This window comes from Peromyscus eremicus, chromosome 6 (genome assembly GCF_949786415.1).
Source record: "Peromyscus eremicus chromosome 6, PerEre_H2_v1, whole genome shotgun sequence".
NCBI classification, from domain to species: Eukaryota; Metazoa; Chordata; class Mammalia; order Rodentia; family Cricetidae; genus Peromyscus; species Peromyscus eremicus.
Window position 1 is genome coordinate 76151555 of NC_081421.1, and position 15487 is coordinate 76167041.

Below are 15487 nucleotides of genomic sequence, written 5' to 3' on the forward strand. Positions count from 1 at the left end.
AAGAAAAGTCCATTCCTGCAAAAACCACAGCGTTTCTTCTTTGTAATTCTGCTAGGTACACTGGTAATAATCCCTTCCCTAAAAGCAGAGAGGCCCTCAGCAGTGTTCCTTCACTGCTACAGTGATTTTCACTGGCCCTCATGGGTCTCCAGACCGCCGCTTGTGGGCCCCGCTGTGATCCTCAGTCACCAGAGCGTTGGTCTGTGGCTGCTCGCTGTGTCTGGCAGCCGAGCAACATTCAGGCTCCTGCTCACTCCCACCAAAAGATGAGTTAAGCTTCTCTCTCCCCTCCCTCGGGGGCCCTGCAGTGGGCTTCCCAGGATGATGGCCGGCTAAGCAGCAGCCATGCCATGGCTGCCCTGCACTCCTGTGATGATGATGCAGTGTGCTCCCCAGCACTGATCTCTTCCTCAGCGTGGCATGGTGGTAAGGGATGACTTTTTTCCCTATGCCGGTCCTTCTGCCTCAAGCAATCTCATCCCACGAGTTCTCTGCTACTCCAGGAAGTCCAACTCATTCTTCAAGGTATAAATCAGAACGGGGCTACCTGCTGCCCGCCCGTGGTGTGTGCTCTGTGCCGCCCCTTGGTAATGTGTGTTCTCACTCTTCGGCACACTTCCTGCATCTTACTGCATTTCTTACTTTGTGTGATTGTCTTCCATGTCTCTGACGTGGAGCTCAGTGCCTGGCCTGGATTGGACCGTGGTTGATTGTTACTAAATGTACAAGTAAGAAAAGAAAGAAGTGAATTCTCCAGGTGGGGGCAAGAAAGATATGGAGGAAGGGAGCCTCTCTCATTTCTTGCTTGCTTCAGCCTTAGCTGAATATAGATACAGTATGTCCAAATGCCAAATGGGCTGAAATTAAAAGCAGTGTGGCATAGGAGAGGTGGGGCCCTGCTGAGTTAAAACTTAGGACTGAGGAGTCCTGGAAGCGTCCCTTGAGGGTTGGGGAGAGCATCTTCTAGCTATAGGGATGCACACAGTAACAGGAACTGTGTGGCTGACAGGAAGCTTGCTTCCTTTGCTCTTGACTGGGATGGAGTTAGTGTGATTTTTTTTTCCCTTGAACAATTTCTAGTGGGCAGTCCACCAACCTCCAGTGTAGCAAACATGGCATCTCATGAGCCTGACGGGCTGGAGCATTCAGAAGGGCCGAAGAGTTACATGGTCGCTGCTGTGCCTCCTTCCAAAGCAGAGACCATTCTGCTTCTCATGGCAGAAGCCCCTGCCAGCTCCTCACCCACACATCCCGAGCACAGCCCACAGCGTTCGGGGAGGATTCCCTGCCACACAGTGATGTCATTCAGCTAAGCCACAGTTTCCTTGACCCAAGGAGGGAAGCCGTGTGTGTGGTTTTGGGGTTGGGGGTGTGGATGAGCAAGCGCAGATTTTTTCCCCATTGCCCAGTGGCTCTAAATTGCAACCTCTCTTTTCATTTTCCATTATGCCTCAGACACATCTGTGCCAGAACTAGACGAATGGATTCTGTCTGGGAGGATGATCCAGACAGCTATAAATTAGAGTTTGTGTTCAGAGATTCCAAAAATGTGGCCTCGTGGTAGGGTGTCCCTGAGACTAGTCACCTCCTCCGTAGTCTGTGTGGTGGCTGCTGGTTTGGGCCCAGGGCCTCTGTCAATAGATTTTGCTTTGTGTTTGGAAACTGTCTTTCCATGAAGGCACCAGAGAGACATGAAAGCAGGGAAGCCTGTGAGGTTTGCTGGGCAGACTCATCCCAGGCAGCCCCAGGCATTTCTAGGGACAGGTCTAACCAAGGACAGTGCTCCTCCTTACACATAACAGCCGGGACCCCAAGGCTGGCATCTCCCTGAGGTAAGCACAGACCAAGAAGACTCTCCATTTCCCATATTGGACATAAAAGCTAGTACGCAATGCTTCTCAAAAGCTGTGTTTTTAAGCATAGAAAAGTAATGCATAATTAATGCAGAACCCTTAGAAGACAGAAGGGAAACGTCACCTGTAATTCCACCCTTCGAAGATAAAGAATGTTATGCCTTAGCATGATTTCATCTCATGTTTCCGTGTCAGCCTCCTCTTTTAAAAACTCTTTCAAAAGACAGTTGAGCCCAGCTGTTTTAGCTGCCCTCAAATTATCCAATTAGTGCCCTCTCCAAGGGCTGGGAAGCCTTAGTTACTCCACATGGGAGTAGCCAGCTGGTAGAACCCGGCCTCCCCCTCCCCCTCACTAAAGCTGGCCTGCATAGTTCTGAAGAAGCCAGCCACACAGGGACTTGGCCTTGGGGAGCAGGAGAAGAAGAGGAGGAAAGCCCTCATAAGTATAGCCAGGTAACCTTCCCAGCAGTCCTGCAGGAGAGAAGGAGCCTGCCTAGAAAAACCTCCGGCCTAACCCCGGCTGGATTATTCCTTCTTACGCCTCTCCTCCGAATTCCCTCCCTGGCTTCTGCTGCCGGTATCTTTGGGTGATCTCCCCTTTTCAGATAAGAGCAGATCCTCACTGTCTGGCGAAAGGCTGGGGCTGCCCAACGGTAACTGGAAGAGTCGGAGAGGCACGTCGCTATTTTTACATCTCTGCTGATTTCCCATAGTGCTTCACACTCACAAGGTACCCCGTAAATAACTGTTAATTAATTGATACAGCAATATCCAAGAGTGGTGTTTGTAGAGAAAGCACTTGGCTGGAGCCTGCTGGCCTGCCTGTGGGACAGTCCTGTAGTTGACATACAGGACTGCCAGCTTAGACATGGAGCCTGCAGCAGCCTTCAGCCTCAGGAGAGGAAGCCCAGTGATGATGACTCTACCAGCCGCCAGCCTGCCCAGCCGCTGCCTGTGCCAGCCCACTCGGCCTCTCCATGAGCCACATAGCATACAGACCATGCCTTTTCAGAAAAATATTTTTTCCTTTCTCGCTTTCCATGGAAACTCAAAATAGCAACAACAACCAAAAAAAAAAAAAAAAAAAAGCCCTTCTTCTCTGCCGGCAAAACCATGCCTGGGCAGGGGCAGGGCAGTGGTCACCATGTAGGAATCAAGAAGAGGGGGGTCACAGGAGTCTCTGAACAGAGCTCTAACTGGAAACTTCGTCATGAAGTGTAGGTGGGCTCACAGGTTGGTGTGGGTTTGTTTGGTTTTTTTTGGTTGTGTGTGTGTTGTTTTTTGTTTTGTTTTTTTTTCTAATTTAGAAGGTGGCTTACCCCCAGGTCTTAGAGTTCATCTTGCTCTTGGTGACCCCACCCCCACCCCCACCCCGAGACAACGGCCACTCACTAAGGTGTTGGTGAGGAAGTCCAGTTTACCCAGCAAGAAACAACAGGGCAAGGGGCAGATGCCTGGCAGGGAGAATGTTGTGGGAACAGCGGTTTTGACACACTTTCATTCTATGGGTACCAAATAAATCACAAGAAAGCCCAGTGGCACAGCAAACCCTGTGACTGGAATCAAGACAGGGCAGAGCTAATCAGATACTTTAGGGCCCTGAGGGGCACCAAGTCCATGTTTTTATTTTACCTCTAAACCTGTTTTCCACCCTGGTAAGACATGAAGAGTGGGCAAGATGGTCTCTACAGGGGCAGCCCCTCCAAGCCTGGGCACCCTGTGCCCACAGCCTGCTCACCTGCCTGTCTGCACACTCTCCCCTCCATAGTAAACACGCTGCTGCTTATCTTTCAGCTGGCCGGATCAGCTGTCATTGCTTTTGGACTATGGTTTCGATTTGGAGGCACCATAAAGGATTTATCATCAGAAGACAAGTCCCCAGAGTATTTCTATGTAGGTGAGTGACTTCACTTTCCCTAAAGGTTGGGTCTGAGGGACAGGGCAAAGGCAGGAGCCACTGCCTGAGCCTCTCAACCTACGTGCTTCACCTGGTACTGGGCCCCTTCCTCCTCTCTCCAGGATAGAAGAAAGCCCCAGTAAAAATGATTTGTTTACTTAACTAAGTCTCAAGGAAACGTAACTAAAATTCATCTTAAGGAGTTAGGAAGCATCCTTTGTCTCTGGAGAAGTTCATCAGTCGGTTCAGGGTGTCTTGGGGGCTCTGATGGGACAGCATCTTACTTTGTGGTGTGGTGTTTTAACATAGAAACAATTCAAAATGAAGAGATGCTTCAGAGTTTTGGGGTGCTGTGGTGGTTTGAAAACAAATGGCCCCCATAGGCTCATAGAGAGTGGCACTAATAGGAGGTATGGCCTTGTTGGAGGAAGTGTGTCTGTCACTGGATGCAGGCTTTGAGGTCTCAGAAGCTCAAGCCAGGCCCAGTGGCTCAGTGGCTCTTCCTGATGCCTGTGGATCCAGATGTAGAACTCTCAGCTCCTTCTCCAGCACCATGTCTGCTTGTATGCCATCATGCTTCCCTCCATGACAGTAATGGACTAAACCCCTAACTGTAAGCCAGCCTCAATTAACTGTTTTTCTTTACGAGAGTTGCCATGTTCATGGTGTCTCTTCACAGCATAGAAACCCTAAGACAGGCACTAATCTCAAAACTTCCGTGAGTAGGGAATGCTAAGAGAAGGGAAGGACCCCATAGAGTGGACAGGAGAGAGCTGGAGAAGAGGGTCTAGACAGAGGGGCCACAGCCACGCCTCCTGCCACGATAGGAAGATGAGGCCCAGAGAGTGGGTGACACACAGATAAAGCCAGCATGCTTATCAGGAGCTTTGGTCCCTCTAGTACTTTAGCTCTGCCTTGCCTTCCTATGGTGATTCCAGCGTTGTGTACTCATATGATAGTCCAAATGAGGACAAGGAAGTTTCACTTCACGTGTCCTCTTCCAGAAGTCTCCTCTTGCAACCTATTGACCAGAATCCCATCATATACTTATGCCTAAACCAACCATGGCTCAGAAGAGGATGGCAATGGCTGTCTCTCTAATTCTTGGTTCTTAGTTCCCTTGTGGTGCCTGGTGCTGTTTCTACAAAAACCCAGTCCTCCAACTTCTGAGCACTGACCCTGTGCTTGTTTACTATTGCCCACTATGAGCCAACAGCAAGGGAAGATGTGACTAAAGAGCCAAGGTGGGTAAACCCACACTCACGCCCCATAGCACAGCACCAAGGATGGGAAGAAGATTCCAGCTGTTTGTTTCACCTCTTTTGTTCTGCTGGGTCACTCATTCATTCTCAACCCAATTAGCTTGAGAGTGCTTAGGCCAACAAGCAGCTGGGGGGCGGAAGGGTCTGTTGAAAATTCCAGAAGCATGCTACTGGAATTAGAAGACTAGAGCTTCTGACAGCCATTTAATCATGGCAGGGAGGAGACCTGCCTATATGTGTTACCGAAAGAAAGCTGAGGCCAGATGGCTACAGGCTGGATTCTGGTCACATCATTTGAGTCCTCGAGATGAGTACTAGCCTGGACTTTTAGTTATGTGTCTCACAATTTTCCATTATATTCAAGTCCACTGGAGCAGGTTTCTGTGTTTTATCATCATAGAAAGATTCCACACAAATATGACATGGAAATGCATCTCTTGTGTCTCAGGCCATGTGTGTCCCACTTGGCTTAGTGTAGAAAACAAAGCAGGAATGTTTGAGCAGAGCACATCACCCTCCTGCTCAACACAGGAAGCTCTCAGATCGGTAACTAGACAACCCTGATCTTTGTCACAGCGGTTAAATGACAACATAAAACAGAACCCACTTGTGCCTGGCTCTGTTTGTTCAACATTTTTGAGTTAATGGATGTTTGTAGGTTGAACCCCAAACTCTATCTGTGGAACTTTACTTACACCTCACATCTGAAGCACCAGAGATGGACTGCTCCTGGCTCACTTGTCCGTCTCCAGCCCACAGGACCACTGTCCCTTCTGCCGGGCGGGAGGCACCTCCTCACACATCTGATCTGGAGAGGGGCTGGTGCTTGTTTGGTTTTACTTGGGGGCTTTTTGAGGCAGGGACGCATGTAGAGCAGGTTGGCCTGGAACTTACTCCATAGCTGACAATGTCCTCGAACTCTTGATCCTCCTGCCTCTATCTCCAGTGTCCTAGGATTACAGGTGTGGGCCCCTATGCCTAAATGCTCCGTTGTTTTCTTTAGAATATGTTTCAGAGTCATCAGCTCATACTCCTTGCCCATTTTGCTAAACCTTGTCCTAAACAGGCTTAGCATGTTTAAGTGGTTCTTCAAGATATAAAGCCACAGCCAGGTGCCGTGGTACCTGCCTGTAGTCCCAGCTGCTTGGGAAGAGGAGGAGAGTCACAGAGAAGGAAATGAGAAGAGGTGTCACTCAGCCTGGAGTGAGGAAATCTCCAGGAAGACACATTGCATAGCTCCCTGCTTCCGGGTTGACAGCAGGCAGACTTTGTAGGATTGCCCACTGTGTGCAGGGATGCTCTCACTCCTCACATCCTTCTCCCTCCATGGAGTTTCTCTCTGTCCTAGTGCTCTGTACCCAATGCTCAAGCCAGACAGAGTGGCAGGGATTAGCCAAAGCAGGAAGACACGGTTGCGGGAAATGAGGGCAGGGAGAGAGGGTAGTCAGACCGACTGCCGCCGGCTGCCGCCCTTTAGTGTCCCTCTGGGCCAAGGCCTGGAGGCTGACCTAGGGTCTCTGTGTCCCTCGGTTGCTTAGGTGAGGAAGGAAGAGGCTGGCAGAGAGGGGCTTGGGTTAGTCGGGGTTTCCTAGACCTTCTCCACTCTAGTTTCTTCCAGGGAAGCCTAGGGACAAGTCCCTGCTTCCTCCCAACCTAACAAGCTGCCCATCTGATTTCCTGTGCCAGCCCCTCCCAGAGTACTGGATGGGCAGCTGCCTCGGGGTCTTCCTTCTAGGAGCATGGGGTGGGGAGTGGTCCTCTCTGCCTCAGGAAGCTGGAGCCCGGGCTGGAGCGCATGAGCTCATGTCTGTGAGTAGAGGATGTGAGCAGGTTTCTCCATTGGGGGTGCCCACACAAACAGGAGCCACGGCCTGGCTGCATCTCTCCCTGTTGAATTCAGAGTCCCAGAGCCTGGCTTTGATTGTGGCTGGAGGTTGTGTGGAAGGAAAGTGTTCCGTTGCTAAACATTCAGGGTCTGGCTTGCCTTTATAAACACTCTGACTCATTCTGGTAATATTTTTTAACTTCATACCTGACACCAAGCCTAGCTGGATAACAGAGAGAGACTAACTGCCATATCTGGACAGTTTCTCCAAAGCCATTCTACAAGAAACCAGAATCGATGATCATCCCAGCTCTGAAGGTCACATCCCTGAAGGAGAAGACTTACCTACAGCCAGTTTGGCAGCCCAGAATTCTAGACCCTAGCCTGTTCCTTTGGGGAAAACACCCAGGAAGACAAACTCAGGAACATTTCTCAAGAACTCCCATGCTGTTTATACATGGGCAGGTTTCTAGCTAAAAAATTCCCTGCTCTGAGTCTCTACTGAAAACGTAGCCTGGGGTTTGGGGTACACACTTTAGTTCACCCCTTACAGTTGTACAGTTTTCATTTTCTGCATTCCTGATCCTTTAGCTGTGAACTGTGAACTTGTGTAAGTGCAGTGCTGACTTAACTAGAGTTGAGTTGTGAGTAAACACTGACTCTCGCTATTCACATACTAGGGGATGCAGCAGAAAGGCCACCTGATGAGGAGGGAAGATGGCGGGCAGTGGCAAGAGTGGAGGAGCCGTTGGGGTGGGCCTAAAGACCAGTTGATAACATGGGCTTTGTCATCAAGTAGGTTCTTGAGATGGTATGTGCCAAGTGCATAGTATAGGTACCACCCAGAGAGGGCGGAGGCAACAGGAAGTGGTCCTTCCCACCAGTGATGCAGAGTGAGACACATAGAGCACCTAAAATAGTACTTGCTAACTGGCAGCTGCTGCAGCTGTTATTTGGAAAGCACCAAGTAGTCTTTTCTTTTCCCGTGAACTCGGACTCAGATATTACTCTAAACACATAGATACAGTGAACCCTTAGAATTGATGGGTTCACATCTGTTGGTTCAGCATCTAGAAATGCAAGCAAACCCAGATCAAAGATTTTTTTTTTTAATGCATCCCTTCTGAACATGTACAGACAGTTTCATAGCGTTAACTCCTAAATAATACAGACTAACAACTACAGAACATTTGTGTTGTGCTAGACATTAGAAGTAACCTAGAGATGATTTAAAGGTTACAGAGGGTTTCTGTGAGGGATTAGATGCAAATACGACGCCATTTTATGAGGGGCTTGCGCATCCACTGGTTGGTAGGTGAAGGATCCTGGGACTAAGCCCCATGGAGACTGAGTGATGGCTGTAATTATGTGTATTCAAGGGAAGTTGGAAGGGCGATGTCTGCAAAGACACAAAGACACTTAGATGAAGAAAATGATCATTAGCAGGTTGGCATAGCACCATCTGCTGCCAGGATCACTGGAGTTGGTGAGCATGCCCATACATCCATTTCCAACAAGGCTGTGTAAATGTGTATGCCAGTGGGCCTTTCACAGGCTCCCTTGATCCTTTGCTGACTGAAATGGTGCTACTCGCTGTACTGTGAACTCTGAGGAGGAGGGTGGAATCATCAGGGAAGATGTCCCCAGAAAAGCTGTCTCTGGTAGCATTTCACTGGCATCACAAAGCCCTGGCATCAATGACAAAAACGCAATTTCAAAGGGGTTTTCTCTTTTCAAATCAAGGAAAATAGAGCTTAGGAAACATAAGAGAGCTATTAAGTAGGTCACGTGTCTGTCCTGTGTGCTGTTGGGGAAAGAGGACGCGACGGAAGCCGTTTTGGAATTAAAATGTAGCTCTAAGCTAACTGATGCATCAGCAGCTCTTTTGAAAACCATACCTTAGATAAGGCATTCTTGGAATCCACAGAAGGCCTTACATTGTGCAGAATCTTATAGCCGGATTTGGTAGGCCCAAGGGATGTGTTGAGTATGAGGTTCTCTGGGAGTCTCTCCAGCTCCAGAGAGAGGCTCATTTAAAACCAGGACAGTTGGATCTTCTCTTGCTGAGAAGAGGCCTCAGGAGCACAGAAGCTGCTAGGACGCTTAGGTTGTTTTGCCCCCAATGCGGCATTGGATACTGTTGGAGTGATCGCATCTGCTGGGAAGCTAGCTCACTGTTTCAGAAGGGCAAGGATGGTTGCCAGAGAGACCAAGTGAACTGTGCCCACTGGCCCCCTGTACACTGGGCACCTGCTTCTTGAGCGGCATTACATTTCTGTTCCAGACCTTCTCAGGATATGAGGCCCCCATCTCACTTGGCTGACATTGGAGAACACAGCCCTTTGGTGGCCTGATAACATGTTCATTGCAATGGGATCTCAGAACCTGTGTCTAAGGACAGATGCTTGGTGGGATGAGGCAGTCCATCTGGAACTTTGAATTTATTTCGCTCTGTCCCTGGGATAAGTGTTTACTGACTGAGGTTTCTCACTTGTGCACTTGTAAGCAGGGTAAAAGAAGATATTTTTTTTAGACCTGAAATCTGCAGAGAACTGTGGGAACCCGCAAAGGTCCAGCCCACACCAGAACAGGGTGTGGTCACACCATGATGCTTTCCAGCGGCCTGAAGTGTAGGTTAGCTGAGGATGTAGGGAGCTGGACCCTAGCCTTAGCTTCACGCTGGATCAAAGAGCAGTTGTAGTAGTAGTGATGGGAGGCAATGACATTCTGAGAAATGAGGATGTTAAGACGGCTCTCCCCTCAGGCATGATGGGAAGGAGCGGACAGGATGTAGCTGCTGCAGCCCTGCCCTCGCTGCTGCTAATTTAACCTGTCTCAGTAAGGAGTGTAGGGCAGGAGTCAGGGCTCCTGCCTCTGACCTCCTGTCATGGCAGGGATGTTCCCCTTCCCTAACCAGACTGCTCTGAGGAAGCGAGGAGATGGTGGAAATGAAAGCGCTCTGAGAACTGAAGACATCAAGATGATAAGGCGCTCAGGTGGTGGAACCCGACAGTACTGTAGTTTTGAAAATGGTATCCGTCCTCTCGTAACCACATCCAGTCCCCGTGAAATGGTCCTCTTGGAGAAAAGGAAACTGGAGGAAGTGACGGAGCTAGGACAGCAGGAGGTGTGTGGGTCCCTCCAGGCTGCAAAGCCAACCCTCTCCCCTTCGGAGCCCAGAAGTACCTTGAGGACCTCTTGGTCTAGGTCTAGGAGGTGCAGGAAGCGGTACAGCTACCTTGTAACCCCATCCAGGTCTGTTCACAGATAGGCCTGCCCACAAACCGTCTGTGAGCAACCCAGAGGAGCCCCAGGAAATGCCTGCATGCTAGACTCAGGGGTTCCCCACAGGGGTGGGACCCCAGTGCCCCTCCCCCCACCACCTCCGGGTAACTAAGAATGGTTTCCAGGTGACTCATCTGACTAAAATGCAAAAGAAAAAAAAAAAAAAAAAGCCCATTAGCCTTACTCACAGTGAGTGCCAGCCCAAGCATTGTGTTCTCCCTTATCTCAGGATCAGAGAAGGAAGTCAGGAAGGCTTGGCCCAGGTCTCTCAGAACCAGCCCTTCCATGTCCTTTTTCTCCGTGAGGAAACCCTCCTGGGGCTTGACTTGGGAGGTGAAATTTCTAACCACTCAAAGTAAGGCTGCTGCTGCTGCTCAGGAGGCAGGATGGCCGGCCTCTGGGAGAGAACTGCAGCTTGTGACCTTGGGACAACCGCTTGACCCTCTAGGGCCCAGTTCCTCTGTCTAAGAGTGGAGATAATAGTACTCAGCACTTCCCAACCATCAGGAAAGCTGCTCTGGTAACCTGTACTGGGTGCACACAACAGTGCATGACAAGAGGAGCCCGTCACACACATAGCAACTGTGTTCAAATTATGGGGGGGGGGGCTGTAGGAGACCAGCCCCCACATTTACCTCAGGAGCTCCTGAGGATTGAGGGATAAGAGTTAGTTAGAAATAGAAGAGAAACAGAGAGAAAACGCAGGATAGATTTGGGTGGACCTGGATCCTTATCCACAGGCCCAGAGCTTTAGTCCAAAGGGCTATTTATAACAATGCCGAGGGGTGGAGCAAAAGACCTCCCCCTTGCTAGTTACAGTCAAGTGTAGACCCTTACAAACACCTGGTACCCAGGCCTGTGCTCCAATCAACCTCCCATGCAGTCCTGCTGGGTACAGCCACTAGGAACCTAGTGGGCTCCAACAGGGCACAATGAGCTCTGGTTAGAACATGGTGCTGATAATAATATTGTGGGTGTCTATTACCTTATTGTCCACCCTCACTGGTTGTTTATTTTGTTGTGTTTTGTTTTGTAACATGGCCTCCCATGTGTCCATTATCTGCAGCATTGCCCTCTAAAGGAGAAAAAGTCACACAAAACTGATGACTTATTACTGTGTCCTACGCTTCTGTCCTTACCCGAGTCCCTGCTCCATTCCTTCTCCTCCCATTACTCGGCAGCTACTGTTCCCTCCCAAACCCTTGGCCTCAAGTCTCTTGGTGATGGAGACAGCCATTAAGTCCGGAGGACAAGAGGTTCTGGGCTCAAGAGAAGGCTTGGCCTTGTGTCCCAGCTGTGGTACCTGCTTCAGATTCCTCCAGACTCAGTATCATTGGCCTTATGGGGATGGTGCCTTTGCACAAAGGTGCGGAGTCAGAGAAGCCGTGTTTGGACTTTAGGAAGCGTATGGCGACCATTTATTGAAACAGCTCTGAGCAATAGGTAGAGGTGGCTTCTTCCCCTCACTGGCTTTGTGCCCTCAAATGGGTTGCTGGCTTCCTTCAGGTTCGGTTTCCTAATGGGTTCACTCGGATAGCAGTAGATAGGATGGCTTTGCTGAGTGAGCCAGCATGCATGAAATGTAGTTAATAAGCATCGCCATCACGGTTGACAGCAGAATGCTGTACAGAGAAGAAAGCCAGAGCCCGGCTGGGGTGGGAGGCAGGGCTGTCATCTCCTGCACTGTGCTGACTGGCCCAACCTTCGTCAGGCTCTGAATGGTCTCCTTGGCCTCTCGTCCACAGGGCTCTATGTGTTGGTTGGAGCTGGGGCCCTGATGATGGCCGTGGGGTTCTTCGGGTGCTGTGGAGCCATGCGTGAGTCACAGTGTGTACTCGGATCAGTAAGTGGGGTTTATGAGGTGGGCATGGGGGGTGGGGTTGGTAAACTTCCCTGGAGGGAGTCAGGAGACCTGGTTTAAAGTACTAGCTCCTCTAGGACTTAAAGCTTTGGCACTGGACCCTCCTCTCTGATGTCTGTTTTCTCCATCTCCTGCATGAGAATAGTATTATCTTTGTTCCTGCCTCATAGGGAAAATGTGAAAACAATGAGATCATCAGTGTAAAGATGTTTGGGAAAGAGTGCTTACGAATTGATTGTTCTTTAAAAATAATATTTCACTGTGTATGCGGCAGCTTAAAGATTGCCATAGTCAGGAAAAAATGTTATCTACAAGGAAGGCATTTCTGGTTAAGATCAATAACTTAACAAAACATCCTTCTGGTACCTTATCTTAACCAGCAGCTTCTGTTTAAACAACAACAACAAAAATATTTTCTGTTACCTGTTACCTGCTACCAGCCTAAAGGCAGTGAGGAGCAGAGGGAAGGCTTTGTGTTTCTCTCAGGGAGTCTGAGGCAGGATGTTCTGAGGCTCCTTATGGGTTTTCCATGTCGGCCTGCCGCTTCAGATCTACGGCCGTGTGAAGTGTCTATTTCTCCTCCCCACCATTCTTTCCCCAAATAAAGCTGGAAAGCTCTGTTTTGTTTATCACAGAACTGAGTTTGATCAGCAAACCTAAGACCAAGCAGCACTCTATCCATAAGGAGACCCCCACACATACACCCTGCACATACCCTCACACGCACACCCCATACATACCACACCACACACACACACTCACACACACACACACACCACACATACCCCCACACACACATACCCACCCATACACATACACACACGCACATAACACACACACACACACACTGCACATACCCCTGCACACATACCCTGCACATACCCCCCCACACCCACATATCCCACACACACACTTGCACATACCCCCTACACACACACCCAACACATACCCTGCACATACCCCCCCCACACCCTGCACATATTACACACACACACACACACACACACACACACACACACACACACACCCTGCACACACATCTACTCCTCTTTCAGTCTCCTCAGAGAAGCCTTCTAGACCACAATGCTCACATCACACTCTTCCCCAAGCCCAAGCCTCACTGGCAACTTTCTGTGTCCATCCATATTTCCTCTCTGTAGAACTTACCCGGTCATCAAGTGTTTACAGAGTATGACACTGCCAGGTACTGTGCTAGGTGACAGGATTTCCATGTGGCTTCCAAACATTCCTTTGTGCATTTTAAAAACCTTTACTCCTTCACTGTATCTTTTCTGCCCGATATAAGCTTTATGACAGCAGAGGGGTTGGGATCTTGTCTCCCGTTGGATGACGAGCGCAAAGGACAGTGCCTGGCGCAGAACACGTGCTCAGTAAACAATTGTTCCGTGAAACAACAGACAAACCACACACAAGTGCCTGAAGGAGACAAAGAGCGTAAAAGCTTCCCCACCGCCTCACTCACGGCCTTACCCAGTGCCTTGCCAGGGGAACTAGATACAAACAGGCTAAATAAGCTGAAAAGGTATTAAATTAATGAAATTAGTACTTTCTCTCCACAGTTTTTTACCTGTCTGCTGGTGATATTTGCCGCCGAAGTAACGACTGGTGTATTTGCTTTTATTGGCAAGGACGTAGTAAGTAAAACCTAGACACGTTTGTGGTTGTTAAGGTATTCTTCTTATGGAAAACAATATACAATACTCACCTCAAAATGTTATTAAGAAACAAAATAGCCCGCAGAACTGTGTAAGAAGAACCTTTTATCCTAGTAGTATGCAGGGCTCAGCATGTGTATATGAGTGATAAAATATGGTTTCTAGTCAATGCTTAAACTGCTCTGTTTTAGTTTATTTGTTTGTTTGTTTTTAACTAGATTTCTAGTTTAAGATTGTCCCTAGTTCAAAATGAGTCAGGCATTAGGTTACGGACATAAGAATGGGGTAAGGAGGAAGATCCCACCTTCTCATCCCTGTTACCTGTCCCAAAGCCTTGGCCTAGACAGGGGCCACATCCTTATGAGAAGCTAGCGCCTGACCTGCTATGTGCAAGTACAATCCTTAGTGCCCAGAACAGGTTATGAGGGGAGCCCCCGGGGCACGGGGCCTTTAGAAGGGTAAGCAGGCTGTGACAGAGAGGAGTGGGAAGGAAAGGAAGGACAATGGAGCCTTGAGAGGGTTGCATTTCCAGTGAACCCGTGTGCCATCCAGTCTATGTTTATGAACTTAAGCTTAAAAATGATCAACATGAGAATGAGTGGCTGTTACCCCTCTGAAACTTTCCTAGCATGGCTGCTTGTATCCAGAGGTTACATACTTTAGTCTAGCTCCATGGAGAGCTGAAACCCGTGGATGTCTGAATGCAGAACATCTTCCTTGGCAGTGACACCTGCCTTTCAGCTGGCAGGGAGCCATGCTTCCAGAGATCCCTCCAGCGGCTCACCAGGATCGCCTAGATGTGCCTAACTGGCCGTGAAATCCGTCAGGTTTAGAAATCCCTGCCCTCAGAGGTGGCTCTGAGCTAGGAAAGCAGTCTTGGTCACTGTGACCTTCCATCTTCAGAGGAGTGTGTGGGAAAGCAGTGTTCCCAAAGGACGTGAAAGAGAGGATAATTCTTGGTAAAAAGACAGTGTCTGCAACTTCCCATTCACTGTGTTCTGGTATTTTTTCAGGCTATACGGCATGTACAGACCATGTATGAGGAGGCATACAGCGATTACCTTAAAGACAGGGGAAGAGGGAATGGTACTCTCGCTACCTTCCACTCAGCAGTGAGTAACTTTACTTCTTCCTTGTTATCACATTTTCTAAAGATCATGCATGAGCCAGGTTTTCTCTAATCGCCTAAATTACAAATAAAAATAAATCCAATAAGTGCAAGCAGCTGCCTCTTAGTTTAGCTCCGATGAGAGCCATAGTTTGTGTTTTGTGGAGACCTTTGGCTAGAATGAGGCCTACCACAGATTCACAAGAAGTCAGGGTGTGTGCCCAAAAGAGACCAAAAGCATGAGCAGGACTCTGAGAAGGCCATCCAAATGCATGTTAGTTTCTCTCAGTGGTGACATTGTAGTATGACAGAAGTAGGCATGGTGGCCTTCAAGCCAGGAGAGCTCAGCTGCAGCCCTGTGATGCCGAATGAGTTAGTTAGCCTCTGAGATCTGCTCAGCTCACTCCTGATTTATAAACCAAAGGTTGAGGGGAGACAACGATATTCCCTTCTCGAATGATGCATGGGAATGTGCTAGAGTGCAGTGCTCACAGCTGCATACAGTCAAGAAAGGCTTACGGAGGAAATGGGCCAGCCCAGGGCCTTTCTGTCTTCTTAGGCAGTGCACTCCAGAGCAGTAACTGTGAACTTCTGGGCCAAGTGTTTTCAGGTACCTGGCTCTATATGGCAAGAGTGTCTTCAAAGGCTCCCCAGAGACATCCAGCAGCACACAGATCCCTTTGTCTTAAACAGCCAGCCCTGAGGCAGGCTGCCTGTTTG

At 49.1% G+C, this 15487-nt stretch overlaps 1 protein-coding gene across 2 annotated transcripts in view; it reads left to right on the forward strand.

Annotated features, from left to right (window-relative positions):
• Positions 1 to 15487, forward strand: part of Tspan2 (tetraspanin 2) — a 41219-nt gene that overhangs the window by 14125 nt on the left and 11607 nt on the right. Inside the window, exons 2-5 of one of the 2 annotated variants that reach the window (XM_059265974.1) lie at positions 3648 to 3750; positions 11868 to 11965; positions 13564 to 13638; positions 14673 to 14771. In XM_059265974.1, the coding sequence (XP_059121957.1) occupies positions 3648 to 3750; positions 11868 to 11965; positions 13564 to 13638; positions 14673 to 14771 (375 nt within the window). Of the gene's footprint in view, positions 1 to 3500; positions 3751 to 11867; positions 11966 to 13563; positions 13639 to 14672; positions 14772 to 15487 lie in introns of those variants that run through there. The other variant, XM_059265973.1, reaches the window with a different exon arrangement.